This window comes from Podarcis tiliguerta (genome assembly GCF_965153285.1).
Source record: "Podarcis tiliguerta genome assembly, chromosome: 7".
Classification (NCBI taxonomy): Eukaryota; Metazoa; Chordata; class Lepidosauria; order Squamata; family Lacertidae; genus Podarcis; species Podarcis tiliguerta.
The window spans coordinates 88099554-88120407 of NC_139540.1; the positions used below are offsets into that span (position 1 = coordinate 88099554).

General features: G+C 44.0%; 2 protein-coding genes across 7 annotated transcripts in view; one reads left to right on the forward strand and one right to left on the reverse strand.

Annotated features, from left to right (window-relative positions):
* The window catches only part of SEMA5A (semaphorin 5A), a 142052-nt gene extending 131140 nt beyond the window's left edge, over positions 1-10912 (forward strand). For all 3 annotated transcript variants that reach the window (XM_083448595.1, XM_083448596.1, XM_083448597.1), the window contains exons 21-22: positions 5994-6205; positions 6839-10912. In XM_083448595.1, coding sequence (XP_083304721.1) covers positions 5994-6205; positions 6839-6958 — 332 coding nt within the window. In that variant the 3' untranslated portion in view covers positions 6959-10912. The remainder of the gene's footprint in view (positions 1-5993; positions 6206-6838) is intronic.
* A 1560-nt stretch (positions 10913-12472) lies between these two features.
* Positions 12473-20854, reverse strand: part of MTRR (5-methyltetrahydrofolate-homocysteine methyltransferase reductase) — a 31727-nt gene continuing 23345 nt past the window's right edge. For 3 of the 4 annotated variants that reach the window (XM_083448699.1, XM_083448701.1, XM_083448700.1), the window contains exons 12-15: positions 20100-20218; positions 15036-15128; positions 14743-14925; positions 12473-12919 (exon numbers count right to left, since the gene is read on the reverse strand). In XM_083448699.1, the coding sequence (XP_083304825.1) occupies positions 12775-12919; positions 14743-14925; positions 15036-15128; positions 20100-20218 (540 nt within the window). In that variant the 3' untranslated portion in view covers positions 12473-12774. The remainder of the gene's footprint in view (positions 12920-14742; positions 14926-15035; positions 15129-20099; positions 20219-20854) is intronic. The other variant, XR_014513137.1, reaches the window with a different exon arrangement.

Sequence of the window (20854 nt, forward strand, 5' to 3'; positions counted from 1 at the left end):
CTGCCCAGAGAAGCTCCCAGGTGAGGCAAGGGTTAAGATCTACCTCTGGTAGATCTCTTGCGGCTGGAGAGGGACGCAAGTCTAAAGAGCAAGCCAGGGCAGCGAACGGGATGGATCGCGCTCCCTGCCCTGGCTTCCTCTTTAGACTTGCGAAGCCTCCCCCCCCCCCCCGCTGGAGAGGCGCGCAAGCCTAAAGAGCAAGATAGGGCAGCGAACGGGATGGATCGCGCTCCCTGCCCTGGCTTCCTCTTTAGCCTTGCAAAGCCTCCCCCACCCCACCCCTGCTGGAGAGGCGCGCTAGCCTAAAGAGCAAGATAGGGCAGCGAACGGGATGGATCGCGCTCCCTGCCCTGGCTTCCTCTTTAGCCTTGCAAAGCCTCCCCCACCCCACCCCTGCTGGAGAGGCGCGCAAGCCTAAAGAGCAAGATAGGGCAGCGAACGGGATGGATCTCGCTCCCTGCCCTGGCTTCCTCTTTAGACTTGCGAAGCCTCCCCCACCCCCCACCCTGCTGGAGAGGCGCGCAAGCCTAAAGAGCAAGATAGGGCAGCGAACGGGATGGATCTCGCTCCCTGCCCTGGCTTCCTCTTTAGACTTGCGAAGCCTCCCCCCCCCCCCCCCGCGCGCAAGCCTAAAGAGCAAGATAGGGCAGCGAACGGGATGGATCGCGCTCCCTGCCCTGGCTTCCTCTTTAGCCTTGCAAAGCCTCCCCCACCCCCCCACCCCACCCCTGCTGGAGAGGCGCGCAAGCCTAAAGAGCAAGATAGGGCAGCGAACGGGATGGATCGCGCTCGCTGCCCTGGCTTCCTCTTTAGACTTGCGAAGCCTCCCCCACCCCCCACCCTGCTGGAGAGGGACGCAAGTCTAAAGAGCAAGCCAGGGCAGCGAACGGGATGGATCTCGCTCCCTGCCCTGGCTTCCTCTTTAGACTTGCGAAGCCTCCCCCACCCCCCACCCTGCTGGAGAGGCGCGCAAGCCTAAAGAGCAAGATAGGGCAGCGAACGGGATGGATCTCGCTCCCTGCCCTGGCTTCCTCTTTAGACTTGCGAAGCCTCCCCCCCCCCCCGCGCGCAAGCCTAAAGAGCAAGATAGGGCAGCGAACGGGATGGATCGCGCTCCCTGCCCTGGCTTCCTCTTTAGCCTTGCAAAGCCTCCCCCACCCCCCCACCCCACCCCTGCTGGAGAGGCGCGCAAGCCTAAAGAGCAAGATAGGGCAGCGAACGGGATGGATCGCGCTCGCTGCCCTGGCTTCCTCTTTAGACTTGCGAAGCCTCCCGCGGCTGGAGAGGTTGTGCAAGGCTTTTCTAGAGGAGAGAAAGGGACTGACTGGCAGTGTCAGTCCCTTCTCCCTCTTGGGGAAAAGCCCGCAAGAGCCGCGCGAAGCTTGTGTGGGGCTCTTGGGGGCTTTTCCTGCCTGCCTCCCCCCCTGCATTCGCTCCATAGGACGCACAGACTTTTCCCCTTAGTTTTTAAGACGGGAAAAGTGCGTCCTATGGTGCGAAAAGTACGGTAAATAAAACAATTTAAATAAATAAGTGGCAATCTATGCAGAAGTCCTAAAACAATGCCTGCTGAAATCTCCTCACTCCTTCCCTCCTTGTGACTAACAGAAGCAGAATACATTTTGAAAAATAGTAAAAATAAGAGTAACTAGGCACAGCTGCTTACATTGCATATGTTATACTTAAAGCAGGATTTAAAAAAGTTCAGGGAGCACACAGCCTTACAGGAGAAAGGGCCTTCAGTGGCCTATTACAACAACTTGACTGTGATTTGTTTAAAGCAAAGAGGAGAGGAATGGCAAAAGAAGACTCTCCAAGGCAGGACTAGTCCAGAGATCATCTTCAGTTCACCTCCAGAGTCCCAAAAGACGAGTCTTCCCACTCATAAGTTGCCATCATCCTTAGCATCAGAGAAACCATCAATACCCATTTTGAGTACTTAACCCGGGGGTTTGTGCATCTCAGATGAGACTAGGAAAGTTCTTAAACGAGAGTCTGAAAATAGGCATGTAATTGCTGACTTGAGCTCTGGGAACAGTATTTACAACATCTCAGAATTGGTGCCTGTATATTGTCAGTGAAGGAAACGGGGTATTTCAACCATATAAGGAGAGTGTTTGTTTTCAATCCATGTACAGATCCATACACCACTATTTTCTAAATTATGGGTTGAAACGAGGAAGCCAGAAAACAACTTTCTTCTCCATAAGGGTCCTTGATACCTCAAAGAGTACTCAGTTTCCTTTCAAGAGGACGTTGGGTCAGATTTGTACTATAAATCGTGTGCATTCAGTGTTAAAATTTAAAGTGTGCACCATATCTACAAAAGCCAATGAACGCTGGATTTATGTTATCAGGAGCAGTTATGCAAAGTGAAAAGAGTCAATTATGGAAAACAATGACATTGAGTTTTCTTAGCTTGAAGCATTTATTCTGCTTCTCTTAGTCAGGGGGAGGGCAAGGAGCTCTGTGGGCCACCCTAGCCTGGTTTTATAGTGAGTGTAAATCTTACTGAGAAACTACACTGACTTCCAAGGTTCTGGCAAACATTATTTTCACATTTTAAAGAATACATTTGGTGGCTGCAGATGGATACCAGACACCACAACACGAGAGGGAGGGTGTGGCTTCCTGGAGTTTTGCTCAATGGTGTCCCCACGCCAGTGGATGGTCACCTTGGCATGGGGCCATCCCCTTGGCAACTGCACTCTTGGAAAGGGTTGGCTGCAGCCCCCACTGTCTCCACTGCTGCCTTTTGGCGCTGAAAGGTAAGGACAGGAAGGCCTCTTATCGCCTTGTGCTGGCTGGAGGTTTCACTGGAGGAATGCAGGCTTCACAGCATGTATAAATAAGAATCAGGGGTAAAGGTAAAGGGACCCCTGACCATTAGGTCCAGGCGTGGCCGACTCTGGGGTTGCGGTGTTCATCTCGCTTTATTGGCCGAGGGAGCTGGCGTACAGCTTCTGGGTCATGTGGCCAGCATGACTAAATGGTTCTGGCGAATCAGAGCAGCGCACGGAAACGCCGTTTACCTTCCAGCTGGAGCTGTACCTATTTATCTACTTGCACTTTGACGTTCTTTCGAACTGCTAGGTTGGCAGGAGCAGGGACCGAGCAACGGGAGCTCACCCCATCGCAGGGATTCTGATTGGCAAGTCCTAGGCTCTGTGGTTTAACCCACAGTGTTAGAAACATGCTTTTTAAAAAAAATACAGTGAAAACTGAGATTTGTGTGAAGCAGAATCCTGAAATCAGAATTTTAAGGCTGTTGTTCTTGCATGACATTAACCCCCCCCCCCCGGACTGGTGTTTTATTGTGGGTGTAATTGGCAACATGGTCTTAACGCAAAAAGGCTGCACCAGTGGTGGATTCATTCTGCTGCAGTTTGTCCTGTTTTCTCAGCGCTGCCTTGCTGCTGCCTGGGGGCACTGTAGCAGTGAAGCAAACCAGAATAAGAGTTGTTTGACAGTGGAACAGACCTCCACAAGAGGCGGTGGACTCTCTTTCCTTGGAGGTTTTTAAGCAGAGGTTGGATGGAAGTCTTGTAATCTGTCATGGACAACCTAGTTGAGATTCCTGCACTGCAGGAGGTTGGACTAGATCATTATCATCAACTGTATGCTGCCTTTCCATAGTTAAAACAATGCTCAAGGCGGCTTACAACACGACAAGATTTACACAATTACCAACATAACAAAAGTCATACACAATAAAACACACATCAAAAGGTACTAGATCCAACTCTACAGTTCTAGGATTCCTCTGAAGCTCCAGGTGTTCTCTGCAGAATGTTCCTCTGAGCCTTCTAGTGATGCTGGAGCATTGTTCTTGGGTCCTTAGCGCTTTATCCCCATGGAAATCTTCCGCTGCTCTGCCACCACAGCAAAGGCAAAAGTCGACTAGCCGTACTGAGATGGGACAGGCAGCTTTGTAGCAAGTTCCCTAAAAGTATCTTTGCTCCTTCTGTTTAATGGGACTTAGGGCTCGTCCGCACTTTGCTTGTCCCGTGCGGCTTTCCATTTGCGCCACCACTTTCCCCTGGGAAAACCTGCTCTTTACCGCTGAATCAGAGCAAACGTCGATCTGTGGGAAACTCGATTGATATTTCCTCCAATTCAGTGGTAAAGAACAGGTTTTCCCAGGGGAAAGCGATGGGATAAGCGGAAGTGTGGATGAAGGTGTGCTTAGAACTGTAGCCTTTGGTTGGTGAAGGCATCTTCTCTGATGTGGCTGAAAGTACCGTATTTTCCCATGTATAAGACGCCGCCATGTATAAGACACTCCCTACTTTTGGGGACACCCAAATTTAGAAAATGGACATATGCACTATCCATGTATAAGACACCCCCATATTTTTAACCTTATTTTAAAGTAAAAAAAACCTAGTCTTATACACAGAAAAGTATGGTAGCTCCTGCTTCTCCCAGCAGCGGTGCAACCGGCTCCTTAACTGGCCTTCTCTGGCCCCATCTCCTTTAATTGCTTTTCCCTTAGCGACCACCATTTCCCCATTCTTCTATTTCAATTTGTGGACTTATTCCAGAGCGATTAATTATGTTCAAGTGCTATGGTATGAATATTTTAATAATTAAAAAGAAAATGAAGCAAACTTACATTGTAGCAGTGTTTATCATCATCAATTGAATGAAAGAAAGGAACACCCCCACCTCCGACAATGGCAATCAGGGCCTGGTTAAAACACCCCAAAATGTGACTGCAAATGCCCCTCTAAGCAGACAGAAGAGTAACATGAAGACAACCTTTGCCAACCAGGTGCCCTCCAGATGTTTTGGGACTATTAAGAGTCCAGAACATCTAGAAAGCACCAGGGACGGAAAAGGCTATCTCCACTTGCAGAGATTGCTCTGCTGTTCCGTTTGTCTATAAAAAAAGGAAAAAAGTTGGATTAATGTCCGTCCCCAAAGAGACAAAGCAGCATGGGGGAAACACAAGAGAACAACAGTTTGATGGCAATATCATTTAGATATACTGTAAAAAGTGAGTGAATAAAGGAAGCAGCAGTAGATTTAAGTTTAATACTGACTTGTTCTTTTCCCCAGTATTCTTGGGAACTGTTTTCCCTGTAGCTTCTTACTCCTTTTGCACTAGTTCTCTACTTTTAAAAATGCTGGTAAAATAGGCAAGCTATTTCCTCCACCACTTCAAAGAGAAACCTCTTCGAGATTTCACTCCTCCCCTTCGCGGAAGGCACTGCAGTCAAGCTGAGGCTCCCACAGGAGGAAAGTGTTGAGGAAATAATTTCCCCTTCCCCCTGCAGCCACTTGTTGTTGTTCTGGAGGCTCTCCAGCAGAGTTTTTCAGGGGGAAGACAAAGCGGGCAAGAAGACAGAACGGAGCCCTTCTCTGTGTCCTCCCTCCCGGAGAGGTTTGGAGGGTGGCAACATGAGAATGGGCCTTTTCTGTGGTGGCTCCCGACTGTGAAATGCTCTCCCCAGAGAGGCTTGCATATCTTTAGGTGAACACATTTCTCTTTCCCCAGGCCTTTGGCCATAAGATAATATGTGGCCTGTTAAATATGGGGGGGGGGGGGCTGTTCTTATGATTATGTTCTTAATGTTGTACACCACCCTGGGATCTTTGGATAAATTGAAGTATACAAATAATCAGAATAGTAACACTCTTCTAGTTCTCCAATGAGAGCATCTTATGATCACAGGAACTCCTAATCCCACACCACAGCCTTTCCCAGTCATGAGGACAAGAAACATATTTGTTCTTTTCTTGTTGTTTTTTTAAAAAGAATGCTAGATTCTCAGAAAGTTGCATGAAGAATGAAGGGAGAGAACTGCCCAGCCATGCCTACTAAAAAAGAAAGACCTGTATGTAGTTTTACTATGTGTATTTCCCCCGCTGTGCCTGTTTTGCATGGTGCATACAAAGTGCTGACATAGTGATGCATAAGCAGGTTGTCTGGAAATCAATCAAACATAAGCGAAACCTGCCAACTCTGCTTTGCCTCTTCCACCCTGTAGAGTTTAATATGTTCCATATGACTGCTGTGGGGCTGAGCAGCTGCATTCTCGGGTGCCTTCTGACTCTTTTGGTTTACACTTACTGCCAACGGTACCAGCAGCAGTCGCACGATGCAACTGTCATCCACCCAGTATCACCGGCTCCTCTGAATACCAACATCACTAATCACATCAACAAGCTGGACAAGTACGACTCTGTAGAAGCCATCAAGGTAAGGAATGGACAGGGCTGGTGCTCTTTAAAGGTGTTAGATGTGCAGATACTCTGGACAATTACTGTGGTCCAAAAAGGGACTGCTGCAGTTATGTTTCAGATTTATGGAACCAGTATTCTAATGGGTCAAAACTTTTTTTTTTGGGTGAAGGGGAGGCAAAAATACAAAACAAAGAACCACACACATTATTTTACTCACACGGAGACTACAGGAAAAGATTTCCACATGAAGACTTCCTTCTTATCATTCTTGTGTGAATAATAGTGACCATGGCAGTGTCTGCTGCCTCCTCAAAGGTGTTACGCATTTACAAAGTCATACCTTTCGGGTTTCCTCCTCCTCTTGTGTTCTTCCCAGTCTTCTTGTCCTGAACATCTTCTTGCTACTTCAGTTCTCTTTTTCAACCTCCTTCCTTATTAAATCTGTATTTCTTACAATAGCTTCCTCTTGCTATCGCTCCAATTTCAACCTCTGGTGTTGCTTTTGCCATCTCTACCCCCCCTCCTCCTAGATAATGTTATAAGTGTGCATATCTTTTAGTGATCAGTTGCCCTGTTTTGCATTTTATTATTTCAGTTTGAATGATGTGTTTTCTAAACTCTTCCTCCCCCTCCCTTTTCTTATTCCCAGGCATTTAACAAAAATAACCTGATACTAGAAGAGCAAAACAAGTACTTTAATCCACATCTCACTGCAAAGGCATATTCCAATGCCTATTTTACAGATCTGAACCACTATGATGAGTATTAAGAGGGAAAATCTGTATAACTCACATTCGTCCCCAAGGCCTGGGTCCTCAGACATCATGTTGCTGCCATCGTCAACAAAACATTGACTTGTGTGGGTAAAAGGTTTCCCTTTCTAAAATGTTGCATTTCAGTACAATATTTGTACTGCAGAATTAGATCATGGGGTCCTTTTGCATTGGCCAATCTGTTTTGGTCAACATGCTGCCATCCTCCTAATTGCTAGAGACCGCCTAGGAGAATACGTTTATACAACTGGGAGGCCTCCTCCCTGCCACAAATAAGATTATTGAATGGAATGATCCTGATTTGTATGGAAGCCAGTCCTTCTCACCTTCAAGGGTCATTGGCATCTTCTTGGCTGGATACTTGGGACTCATGAACTTGTTTTGGACCTTGTGGAAACTGGGAATAGTTTATGGCAGGACTACAAGCTACTTCTGGCACAAGGGAAGCTGGTAAAAGAAGTGCTAGAGAAATGGAGCCATTGAGTGATAGAACCGATCAGAAATGTGCATGCTTTGCCTGTTTCAATCTGCTGGGATGTATCTGTGAAACGGAAGCAGGGAAGACATGTCAAACTGTTTTCACATGTTACTAAGGATCTACTTCTGCCTGATGGGTGGTCCCTGCAATGTATCTGCATGGACTCCACCTGGATTGTGCATTAGGACATTCACAAAGCCACCAGAACAGAAAGATGGCCCCGGACTGGCTTGCAGATCCATCACACCCTTTGCCTGCCTCCCTTAGGAAGAGATGGAAAGCACAAATGCTTCTATTTTTAATGGCTCTTTTTTATTATTCATGAAGTTAAAAACAGCATAAAGTATATTAAGCAAAGCATTATTGCAATAGTTTTGATGCACCAAGTGAGATTTCTCATCATGCCTGGTTATGTAAATAGTGGAAGTGCTTGATGACAAACTAGAGGAAATAAATTGGGGCTCCAAATTTTGTACCAGTTTCACTGCCATCTTGCTGTTGCTTGCTTTTATCAATAATGATAGGTTTGCCTTTTTTCAAAGAAAAACTACTATTCTGTTGCAAGGAATGCCAGAGTTATTACATTAAATGCTTCAGCCAGCTGGTTTCACAGCATGTATAGCTCAGGTGTATATGTTCTATTTGCTAAAGTAGCGAAAAAGGAGAGAGCAAGCCAGGGCTCTACGCTCTTTGGATGTGCGCTTGATTCTTTAGCTCTGCACACACAAGACTGCTTTTGCCCTCCCTCCAAGCACACAAATTTGAAGCTCAGTGCCTCACCTTAAGCTAGCAACCCCATGCTTGTCTTCAGCAACGGACAGCATTGGCTCAATGGAAATGGCCTCTTATTTTGAAGCAAGAGACCCATTGGCCACTGACACTCACAAGGCGGCAGTCAGGCCTTAAGAGGAAATGCAAGAGCTACAGTGTGGAAACGCAAAGCATAGTGGATATTTTTTCCTGTGCCTCTGTAGAAGACACTGTGTTTCTTTCCTCAGATTCCTTCCTGTTTTTTATACCTGGTCCTGAGAACACATTTCTTCCCTAAGAGCCAAACCGTCGGAGGGAATAAACACAGAGGCAGCTGCACAAATGGTTTCTTAATCGGCACTGCTTGAGACGAATTTACAGCTGCAGTACACCTTCTTTGTCAAACGTAACACAATTTCCCTTGATGGTTTTCTTAAAACAAGTTGGGAATTGGCTCCCCTCCCGCAGCTGTCCTTTTCTGCCTCTGGGGCTCCCCACCCCTCTGCAGCTGCAAAGGATCCCTCTGTATTGGTGAGCAAAGAGCATCTAAAATCTCAGGTGAGATTACTGGGGGACATGATGGGTGGCTGTAGGACTGCAGCCATGCAAAAATGCCTTGGCGAGTCAAGTAGTTCATTAGGATGCACATTGCCATTTTGTTGTCAAAGAATAGCCAGTTACCCCTTGTATTGCATAAAAAGCCTGAAAGCTCAAGGCCAGTTTTTACAGGGTTCCTTCTTACTGCCCACCACCACCCAACCCTTTTGCAACAGGGAAACACTTCTACCCCTTAATTTACAGTATTTAACCTTATATTCATTTATGGGCATTCCCCATCTTGTAGTATTGATTCCCGAGAGATTTTTCTTATTCACACAAAACGCAGGTACTATGACTATGGTTCTGGCCTAGTTTCTCTTCTCATCATATCCTGACTTTGCCAATTCCCTCCATTTGAGGGAATTAGTGATCTGAGGCCACTAACGTTTTCAATTCTTTTAGCAAGACTGGTTGAGTTTTTCAGGCTCTATTCCTATCTTACCTATTTTACATTCCTGCCCAGGGTTAATGGGAATTTTTGAACTTTTAACCATGGTTTACTTTAAGTGAACAGGAAATGTCATACCTGTTAGAGTTAGCTGTGCCTTCAGCCATGGATTTCAGTGTATTGAAACTCCTCCCTCTTGCTTGGATTGTGCTGGTGCTTCCTGTGGTGATGCAACTGTGTCAATAGAGCAGTGGGATTCGGAAGCCCATTTCTGCTGTGGCAAAAGGGGTTGCCTGCCTCTTTCTGCTCACCTAACCTCCCCAGATCCATGAATTGACAAAACTTTCCTTCAGCCAACAGAATTCTTCCACTGTCTAACCTGGGACACGCTTTTCTTGCTGGATACTGTCCACAAGTCTTTGGGCATAGAACTGGCCTTAAGAAGTAACAGACATGCCTCAAATTTGTTGGATGAAAAAACAAGGCCGAAGCTGTATCTCCTCCCTGGAAATGCAGTGCTTGCTCCGCTTGCCTCACCTTCCTCTGCTCAGGAGGTCTCCCCGCCCTTGTTTCCCGTTCCTTCCACCTCATGCTTCTTCTTTACTGCATCCTCCCTTCTCTCCATCAAGGAATACTCATGTTTTACACCCATGCTTAGGGTTGTTTTGTGTTTAGAAGTCAGCTCTCAACCCACCCACCACCTGCAGAAGCCACAAAGCATGTTCCTCTTGCCACCCTCTGGGGAAAGGCTCCTTCCCAAGAGCCCCTTCTCATAGACTGGCACAGGGCAGTGTGAAAGGGTGGACACACAACAGCTCATTTGCTGCTGCTAAATTTCCATGGAAACCCAAGTAGAACTTAGCAGCAGCTGGCACAGTTGACCTGTCAAGTTTCACTCCTGTTCCTTCATTCTGCACGGGGGAAAGGAGGGCCTCTTGTTTCCTTCTCTGTCACCACCTGGAACTTGGGCCAACTAGGCCCTTGGAAATTTGCACCCCTGCTATAAGGTGACTCCAACTAAGCCCTCCTCAGAGGCGACCCCACAGCAGTCAATGGGCACGACGAGCTTAAGCTTATTGATTTCAGAGTGTGTACACTGTTGCATTCAACTCAGTATCATATTTTTGATAGTTCACTTAAATTTGAGGCTCTTTGTGATTAATGACATGGATTGTGTTGCCATTAGGAAGCCTTTCGGTATCAATGCACCATCGAGTTTTGTACAGCCCAGTGTGCTCTTCCCCATTGGCACATAGCTGCTAGGTGTGCAGATAAGCATTTAATTCCTGTTGTTTCTATTGGAATGTTTTCTATGATAAAACCAGCGTGGGGGCAAGGTGAGTCTCTCCCACAACGTTTGAAGCCAGCTGAGCAGCGCCTTCAAGTATGTGAACAGCTCGATTGTCACGAAAAGGACAACTGTCTCCTTCCTGGAGCAGGTGTCTGTGTGTATATATAAAACTACCAATTAAAAATCCCCCCTAGACCATTTGTCTTGGCCTTGTGCACACAGCATGCACAGTGACAGCAATGCCCAGGATGGTGCAAGGATGGAGGCTGCTTTGCCTGGAACTACAAGAGACGCTGGAGAGAGCCTAGCAGGTCTTGATTGTTTAGAGCTGGCTGGTGGGGAGCCTGTGGTTGCTTTGGAAGTGACACTGCCTTTGTGGACTGCTGTGCCTCCATCACAGTCAACTTGTACATTTGTAAATAAACAGATTGTTAACAAAGTTATCCTAAGCCTTTAAGTCCTCTCTCTCTCAAGTCACATTTCTCTAACACGGGGAGAAGGAACACTACACTACATTCCAGTGTTATGGAACACTCTCCTTGGGAAGGTACCCGGTGAAAACATGTGGGTGGCGTGTGTTAACTTCCACATTTTAAACTTGGGGTGGGGGTGGGTGGGGAGTTCACTGCTTCATTTTTTCAAATCATTCTTTGAATGGTGGTAGCTCCACTGAGTGCTACCCTGGTAAGTAGCAAAGGTGGAAGATGAAAACCTACGGCAATAAACCACAGAAGGAACATGTGGCAGCTGGAAACAAACTGACCACCCAGTGAAAGCCCAAAAAACCCACAACAGCACTTCCATTTTTAAAATTCTATGAGTTTGTAACAGATGCAGTAATCAGCATCTATAAAAACTAGAGGTCATCAGAAATCCATCAGCATTAGCATTAAGAGATCCATAAACCACCTAAACTGAGTGTCAGCAACATTTTAAGAGCAATGCTAAAAGGGAAATGAAACTACAGAGTTCTTTGCAGGGGTGACTGAGCTGTTCCCTTAATATCTTCAGAAGTTACTCACATTTGAAATAATTATAGGAAGTATCAAGGTAGATCCAAGGGAGTTGCCAGTTTTTGCACTGCTCCTTTGCTTTTAACATCAAAATGTTCTGCCACAAAGAACGTTATGTGTGGATTTCAAGCAGGTGTTAAAAGAAGAATCTGCTTTGTTTGTTTGCTTCCTGGTCTAAGGACAACCTTGTAACCCAGTCAAATGGTTCAAAGAAGATAAGAAAAACTCTGAACCGTTTTAGTTTTAAAATATATATTGAAAATAAAATCAGTTTGCACTTTCTCACAAACACTGGGCATGTTTCAATCCAATTTCAACACATTTAAGTCCCAACAATTTAAAATAATTATCATCCATATGCTCTAATTTCCATCAAAACAATTATACTGTTTGCATTTAAAACCATAGCCATGCATTGTATCCAATGTTACATGAGTCATGTTTCTGTCTTCGCAGCCCCAAAGTTCTCTTTCAAAGCCATCTAAGTTGGTGGCTATTGCTGCTTTTTGTGGCAACGATTGCCAGAGTTTAACTATGCACTATGTGAAGAAATACTTTCTTTGATTGTCCTAAACCTTCCAGTGTTCTACCATTAGTGATGTCCCCAAATTCTAGTGTCACTGTGGAATGCTTCACTGCCTCTTTGTTCTACGCACATGGAACAATTTGGTTCTGCTGAGAAAGTGGAACCACCAGCACTGGACATGACCCCGTGGATGCAACTTCAGAGGTGAAAATTAGTGTACTGGAATAATTATTTGCGCCCAAAAGCAAGTCCATTGTTGAACTTGAAGCTTTACTCCAGGATCCTGACAGCCCATCCAGGTGCTATAGTGAAAATAATTTGTGAAAATAATTTTGAAATGAAATCTAAACTTAGGACACTCAATAAGAAAACCCTATTGCCCAAGCAGAAGTGGTAGAGGCTGCACACACTATCTTATTTTTGAATGCATCTCCAGATCAGCAGAAGAGAAAGACCAGCATATGTAGGATTGCTTTAAATATTTACTTCATCTGGTGCTCCAAGCCAGAAAATAAACGCCATCTGACAACTTTTGCTGAGAAAATACCTACAAATTAAAAGGCACTGACAGATGGCATATTTGAAGAGTTCCTTTCATTGTGCAAAACTTCTCTGAAATGAGTGATTCCAACTGTGCAGGCTAAGTAGGATAATATCAATTAGGTATCAGACAAGAGGACTTGTGTCACCACCAACCAGCATATGCATAAAAAGGTTATCCATAGATCATCAACGCCAAATGGACTAAGCAGAGAGTGGCTAGCTCCTAGGCCCAGATGTCTTGCAAATATCTCTTCTCTTCTCTTAACAGAGCAAGCATCTTCAGTGCTTCCAGTTTATCAACTCCTCTCTCAGAAGTTAAGATATCTACTAAAGCATCGTTCACATCTTTAGCCATATTCTTTGCATCTCTGAAAAAATGGGAAAAATCATCATCAGTCAAGCAGACAAACCAGTATCGTTGATGGAGGTGGTGTCACTTTCAGACAATTATCAGAAAGAGAAGAGTACAATATGTGTGCGCGCGCACGCGTAAAAGAACTGGTCACATTTAAAATCAATTGACTGGTCAACTGGCCACGTATTATCTTGACATATTGTATAAAGTCAATCACGCCATTGTAAGTTGACTACCCCTTTCTAACTGCACACCTGAAAAGGCAGAAGTTTTTGCTCTGCAGTCCTGCTAGACTGTGTATGTAGAAATAAAAATTCTGTTTCCCCCAGAATTTGGAGTATAACAAAGGTTTAGAATTTAACTTGGTAACATTTAAGCTACATGCTTAAATGGGAGGTTCTCCTGCCCCACTGGAATGAATGGGAGTTGTTCAAATGTACTGCTATGCTTTTGCACATTTCCAATCCCCCCCCCCAATACAGCTTGTGCAGGAGAACCACCCAGTGGATTATGCCCATAGGGCTTTAGGATTCAAACAAGTCTCTCAATTAACTACATTTGTAGTAAATAAATACTTAGAACATCTGACCAATGTTTAGGCATTATTTCATCTGCCAAGCATCTAAGCTAAAAGAGGGGCAGTTGGATAGAATAGGGCTCTTGAGATGTTTGAGGTTAAGTTGCTAAATAGCTATTGACCTGCAGGAAGATTAGATGCTGCAAAGCATTTGGCACTTGAAGGAGGTTTTCTCGCCCTACGCCACAAACTGCTGACTTTGACATTTCTACACTCAAGGATACTGGAGGGGTGGAAGCTTTGATGAGATTAGAGGTCATGGCTCAGTACAAACTCTGATAATGCTAACTGAATGCACCTCTTACAGCCTTGAATTCCACAATCTTGAACCACTGCATTTTCCTTTAGGTTAACAGCCTACCCAACCTTCTCAAAGATCCCTCAAATAAGGTTTATGCATTTTATAGACACAAGGCACGGTCCAGCCAAAGTTCAAACACTTCTAAATTCTACTGATAGGTGAGTTTATGCACATTCTCAGATTCCCGCTACAGTGGTACCTCGGGTTAAGTACTTAATTCGTTCCAGAGGTCTGTTCTTAACCTGAAACTGTTCTTAACCTGAAGCACCACTTTAGCTAATGGGGCCTCCTGCTGCCACCACCTGATTTCTCATCCTGAAGCAAAGTTCTTAACCCGAGGTACTATTTCTGGGTTAGCGGAGTCTGTAACCTGAAGCATATGTAACCTGAAGTGTATGTAACCCAAGGTACCACTGTACTGAAATTAATGGGACATAACAGGGGCTAACCACCGAGATGGTAATAACCATGAAGTTTAGGTTAGCATATGCAACTTAAGAGCAGCTCCACTGGGTGAGATCATGTCCATGTAAAAATGACAGCAATCAGTCCTTCTGTTAGAGCCAGATGAGTGAAGACCATGCTTGTGTCAGCAGGGCATATAGGGTACTAACATGGCCTTCTTATTTCTCTCTAACGCCCTTGCTCTTTTGTTTTGTCTCAACAAGCCCCATACGAAGCTTGCTGCCCTCCCTTCCAGTTCACTTTTCAGCTTGTTAAGAAGCTCTCTGGGCAGCTCTTTCTGCAATCCTCATCTTCTCACAAGCAGCGATGTTATGAAACTGTGCCTAAAGGGAGTATTCTCTTCAGGAAAAGACAAACAAACCCACCACCACACCTGGGCTCCCATTAATTTTGTTTTCTCATCTTTTGCTCCCAGCTCTTGCTAATCTAAAAGCAGTTAACGTTTCTACAAGTTCTTGCAAATCCAAGTTTCATAAAATTCGGCATGACTCACCCGCACACGTAAAAATACCCTTTTTCCTGCAGCAGAATCCTGCTAACCTCTTTGCAGTAAAGCCGAAGGTTATCTTGAACGTATTTAGGAGTGGCAGCTTCTACTGCAGCTGGGGCGTCTCTTGAGAAAGAAACCTTTAGGTGAGTTAATGTGCCACTTTCAGCAAAGCACCTGAGCTCCTCTCTGAAAGATAAAAGTTAAGGATCACTGCAAGGGTAAAGACATAATTCCCTTGCACAGCAGCTTAGGGGGCAGGGGGCTGAGAGGAAAGAGAGCACAAGGCAACAACTTACTGGAACAGGTAATCTTTGACCTGGTGGCGACAGCCAAAAAACAACCATGTCTCTCCAAATGTCCAGTCTTTGTGATCTTTTTGGAGCTTCTGTCTGAAAAAGAATTTTGAAAAAAACTGTAACTTAAGACTGTGCATGCCCTATACTTAAAAACAGCAGCAGCAGCAGCACAAAACAAACCCAAGTTCTGCATCCTGTATTACAGCTCTCTCCAACCGGCTGGGGCTGATGAAAGCTGGAGGCCAAACCTCAAGATGGCCCCAGTTGATGGAAGCCTGCACTCATTATGCTGGTTTACATTTATTTCGCATCATTCATTCTGGCTCTGCTTGTCAAGGGATGGGCCAAGAAGTTTATCTTCAACACTCTTGACTACCTGAAATCCTACAGAGCCCTATTATCAGGTCTGAGATTTCACCAAACACTGTCCATAACATCTAGCAGGGGTCAGCAAACTTTTTCAGCAGGGGGCCGGTCCACTGTCCCTCAGACACTGCCGGACTATATATATTTTTTTTTGGGGGGGGGGAGAAATGAACGAATTCCTATGCCCCACAAATAACCCAGAGATGCATTTTAAATAAAAGGACACATTCTATTCATGTAAAAACAAGCTGATTCATCCGTGGGCTGGATTGAGAAGGTGATTGGGCCAGATCCGGCCCCCGGGCCTTAGTTTGCCTACCCATGATCTAGCCAATCTACCTTTCTTGTCATGGGGAGTGTGCACATACAGCCCTGATTTTTTTAAATTATCTGCACTAAGGGCGCACTTCAAATCTAGTTTCCACTTCCTCTGTTCAAGTATCTGTGAGCACTGTTATGAGTAGGTTTGCTCCTGATCACGGCTGTTTGAAAAGATCCTTAATTCAATATTCTGTGCTACAATACTGCAACACAGGGAGATAAACACTAAGGAAGGGAGGAGGGAGAGAGCCTAACCACTCAATTCAGTGGCATCTTATGGGCAGTGGATCCAAGATGCATACAAAATTCCTCACTCACATCACTAGATGAAGTCATTCAGTGTGCAATGGGCTGAGCTGTAGATATCTAGATGTCACCTCCATTAAAGTAAACATGGAGGCCACATGCAGGGTATAAACATGCATATATAGCAGCACGAAGGATTCTGGACCAGAGTGTGCCCACTGCTGCAAAATGTGACCATCCTCCCTTGGCCTCATAAGTTTCTAGGCCTCATGATAACAACGATTCTGCTGCTTGCAGGGATATGGATGAAGCCAGTCAAAGAGGGAGCCATGCGCCTTTTCTAACGGCAGTTCACAGCAAAATCTTTTACACATGTTACTTGAGGGCACGCTGCAGTGACATGAAGAATCAGAATGACCATTAAAAAACCTATTCATAGATCCTCTTGCAGGCTGGAATAAGAGAACTCAGTAATGATTAGAAATGATGTCCTCATTTCTTTAAATCAATTTAAAGAAAGAAGATTTCTGAAGAAGACATGAGGCCCGAAACACCTTTCTTTTCATCCTTATTATTTAACGTGTTGCATTTATCATTGGGACAAGGCGGTCTGAGAATATTACACCAATCCTGGCCCAATTGCAATGGCTGCCAATTAATTCTCAGGCATCATTCAAAGTGCTGGTTTTGACCTATGAAGCCTTAAATGGCTCAGAACTGCAACATAAAAAACTATAAAAAAATGTTTAAACAAACAAATGCGGAAAAACCTGAAGCCTTTTATTGGCATTTTGACAGATGATATTCCAAATGATAAGAGGGTTTTCCTGTACGCAACAACAGCAGCAAGAATGTTGATTGCCAAAAATTGGAAGGGAGAGAAAATTCCAACCAAGGAAGAATGGCAAAATAAATTATGTGAATACTTAGAACTAGCAAAGATGACAGAGGCAATCAGGAATCAAACAAACCAAAAATTTAAAACTGAGTGGAAGTTTTACAGAGTACACTTAGAAAAACACTGTTCCCAAACAAAATCTCTAATATGCTTTGATTAATTTTCGCAAATTAGTTAACAGACAGATAATTTACGTTATGTGAGATCAATGAATTGAATTTGAAAAAGGACACAGTTAAAAAGAAAAAGAAGAAGTAAGGGCCCACAATGAGGTGAAGGGAAGTCATTTTCAAAGATGTTAAATTATTCTGGTTTTTCTTTATGTATCTTATGATGTTTTGAATAATGAATCGAATAACTGTAATGATAAGTAAACTTAATAAAAATACTGCCAAAAAAGAAAAAGGGGGGGGGGGGATGAAGGACCTTCCTGAGACGCTGACCCTGGAGAGCAGCGGCGGCTGCCAGCCAAAGCAGTCAATCCTGGGCCGGCCAGCCAGCCTGAAGGAACACCAGGCAGCCTCCAAACTTCCTTGAAAGCAGCTGAATGGTTGCCACGAACAATGAAGCTACTTCCAGCCTTTAGAGAACGCTTATTTATTTAGTTCATAAAATTTATATACTGCTTGATTGTAAAAAACCACACAAAATGAATGAAACAATGAAATTATCAGTAAAAAGACAGTTAAAAACAGCTGTTTAAAACATTAAAAAAAACATTAAAATCAACAGTACACTAAAAACCAGATAAAAGCACCTGTCAAACTTTTGCTTATCTGTATAGGCTTGCCTGAACAAAAATGTTTTTAGCAAGTGCAAAAAAGAGTCCAGTGAAGGTGCCTGCCTGGTGTCAATAGGAAGCGAGTTCCAAAGTGTAGGAGCTAGAAGATCGGTTTCTTATGTGGCACCTGGTGCAGTCTGAAGCCCTTGAGGGGGCATCTATGAGGGAAGGGGATCTAGCAGAACGTGGGGCACTGGTATACTTCATATATGCAGCTCCTGCTGAATTAAAGTTAAAAATGAACAGCATTGGACTCTGCATTCATCCTCCGAGGCCCTTCTTTGTGTGCCTCCCCCTAGAGAGGTCTGGAGGGGGGCAACACAAGAACAGGGCCTTCTCTGTAGTGATTCCCCATTTGTGGGATGCTCTTCCCAGGGAGGCTCGCCAGGCACCTTCATTATATATTTTTAGGTGCCAGGTGAAAATGTTCCTCTTCAACCAGACCTTGGGCTGATTAATATTCTACAGTCTTTTAAATGTGTCTGTGGGAAGGGGGTTTATTGTTTTACTTATTTTCATGTTTTTATCCTGTATTTTACTCTCTGAACCACTCTCTGAGATCTTATGATGAAGGGCAGTATATAATTCTTTAATAAATGATGAAAATAAATAAAATTAATTTATGACCTAACTTTTCATTAAAAATAGCCCAAGGTGTCTGTGACTATTTAAATGCCTGGTGAATGCAAACTCCCTCCCTTTAGGTTATCATATTCTCCATTTGCACTACGTGATACCCGCTAAGCACCAACAGTGGGCTCACAGTGGCATTATAACTCTCAAATACTTTCTATTGTAACTACATCAAAGTTTCAGCCCACTTTAATTCACAGCTGCTACAAGCTGCCTTTCAATAAAATACTCAAGCCATTGAAATGATATGGACTAAATTAGTCACAGCAGCTTGTTAAACATCACGAGTTCTCATTATTAGCAGTAATGATAGCAAATCTGTTTCCCCTTCATTCTGGAAGACAGCTTCTGGCTGTCCCATGTAACGCTTTCCCAAGAATTTATTACCCAGTTTAAAAAAGAAATCATTTGGCTTTGCAACAATTCAATTTCATGCTCCACATACAGATACGTCTCTAGATTATTTTCCCTACTTCTCTACCCTAAATTACAAAAACCAAGGCAGCAAGTTGACACTTTAAAATCATGTTAAATCAAATGTGAATTTGGAAAACACAGAACTACAAAGATGAGAATCAAATGTTAAAGGCAGGACATTTGGTACATGCACAGCTTAACTTCAACAACAATGATCTTCAAGCCTGGTTGATGTGCGGGGAAAAAAATTAAAAATCTACACACCCTACAAGAAAACGTGTTTGGTGTGTGGAAAACAACAATGACAATGCCTTAATGCATTGCTCAGAATTACTGAGCTAAATGAAAACACAACAGATAAAATCAAAACAGAGTTAGAATGTGCAATCCTGCATTTCAGCCCTTCCATACATCTGTGGTCATAATGTATAGCTTAAAGTGTACAACATTCCCATCAAGCCTTCATTCCGTGACCTGGCGCATGTCAGATAAGGTGGCGTTGACTACTAAGAGATATTAATTGAAGGAAAGGCAGCAGAACATTACCAGCGGCCTGCAACATCCCATAGAGAATAAGACTGGAGACTGATTCACTTCATGGTCCAATCTAACAGACTCCTCATTATTTATTTAATTCATTAGATTTATATATCGCCCTTCCTCATAAGATCTCAGGATGGTTCACAGAATAAAATACAGGATGTAAACAAGTAAAACAAAAAAGCAAAACAACAACCCCCTTCTTTTATAGTCACATCCCTTCAGTATGAAAAAAATCCTTAAATGATTAATGTAATTCAGTGGTCAGTAAAATGTGGAAAATAAATAAATAATGGTTGCCCTTTCTTCTTCTTTTTTGACATTGAATTGGAATGGTCACACTATAAAAAACAAAACAAAACCCACCAACTTAACTGTGATCTCCCTTGGGGCAATACAAAGTTAAGAGTCCCTTTCCCAAGACAGGGCTCCTTTCTACTCACAAACACACAGAGACCATCAGATGGGGAGCCCCTTCCCTGGAGGTAGAGGGGTGTGCGTGAGAGAGAGAGGAGAATCATGCGGTTACAGTATTCATGCACATGTCGTAACCATGTGGGATGTTGTCACCAGGAAGGACATGACGAGGGTCTCAGCCCACACAATGTGCGCGGGTGAAGATCCATTTCTGTACATTATGCAAGACACCAGATAACTTTCCCTGCCTCAGGGGATGAAGGACTCTGTGCCTTTGTGGTGGCTGATATATATTGCTGAATCTGTCTGCTTCCCACTAGTATTTTTCACTCTGTTCCCCCCTGTCCTCTGCCACGGGCATCTCCAGGTGCTGTGAATTACTTTCCTAAACATTACAAGCTGGCAGGGAGGAGAGGTTTTTTAAAAATATAAATCATGGGCTTACCTATGTTGCAGGAAACCAATAAATGGTGCAATTCCAGTTCCTGGACCAACCATAATAAAGGGAATTGATGGATCCTCTGGTAAGTGAAAAATGTTTGCTGGACGAGAAGATATGGAAATCTACAATGCAGTTCAGTATCATTAAAATGTAGATGAGGAGAACTAGCAGATACATTTATAAACTATACCCTTCTTCTAAGATTTGTATTAAAAAATGCACTGCCACAACACCCACTAAAATAAAGGTCTTCCACATTTTCATAAGAATTAGATACACCATGAGCTAAAAGCAGCACAGCTACCCTGTTCCCCCCAAAATAAGACAGTGTCTTATATTAATTTTTGTTCCCAAAGATGTGCTAGGTCTTATTTTCATGGGATGTCATATTTTTCCATGAAGACGAATACGGTACACATTTATTGTTGAACAAAAAAAAAAGAGGAAATTTATTACCTGTATACGGTACAATGCCTTACGGTAGCTTTGGGGGCCTTATATTCCGGGGTGGCCTTATTATCGGGGTGGCCTTATATTTGGGGGACGCCTTATATTACAGCGAGAGGCAAAACTGGAAGTAGGTCTTATTTTGGGGGGATGTCTTACTTTCAGGGAAACAGGGTATTTCACAGATTTCCATGTAAAACACTCTTTCTCCAACTGTAAGGCACATTAGGTCCTGTGTTGTGACACACAACCCAAGGCACTTGCTGTTGCTAGCAGCAAATATTTGGGTGCCATGAAGTAACTAGCTGGAG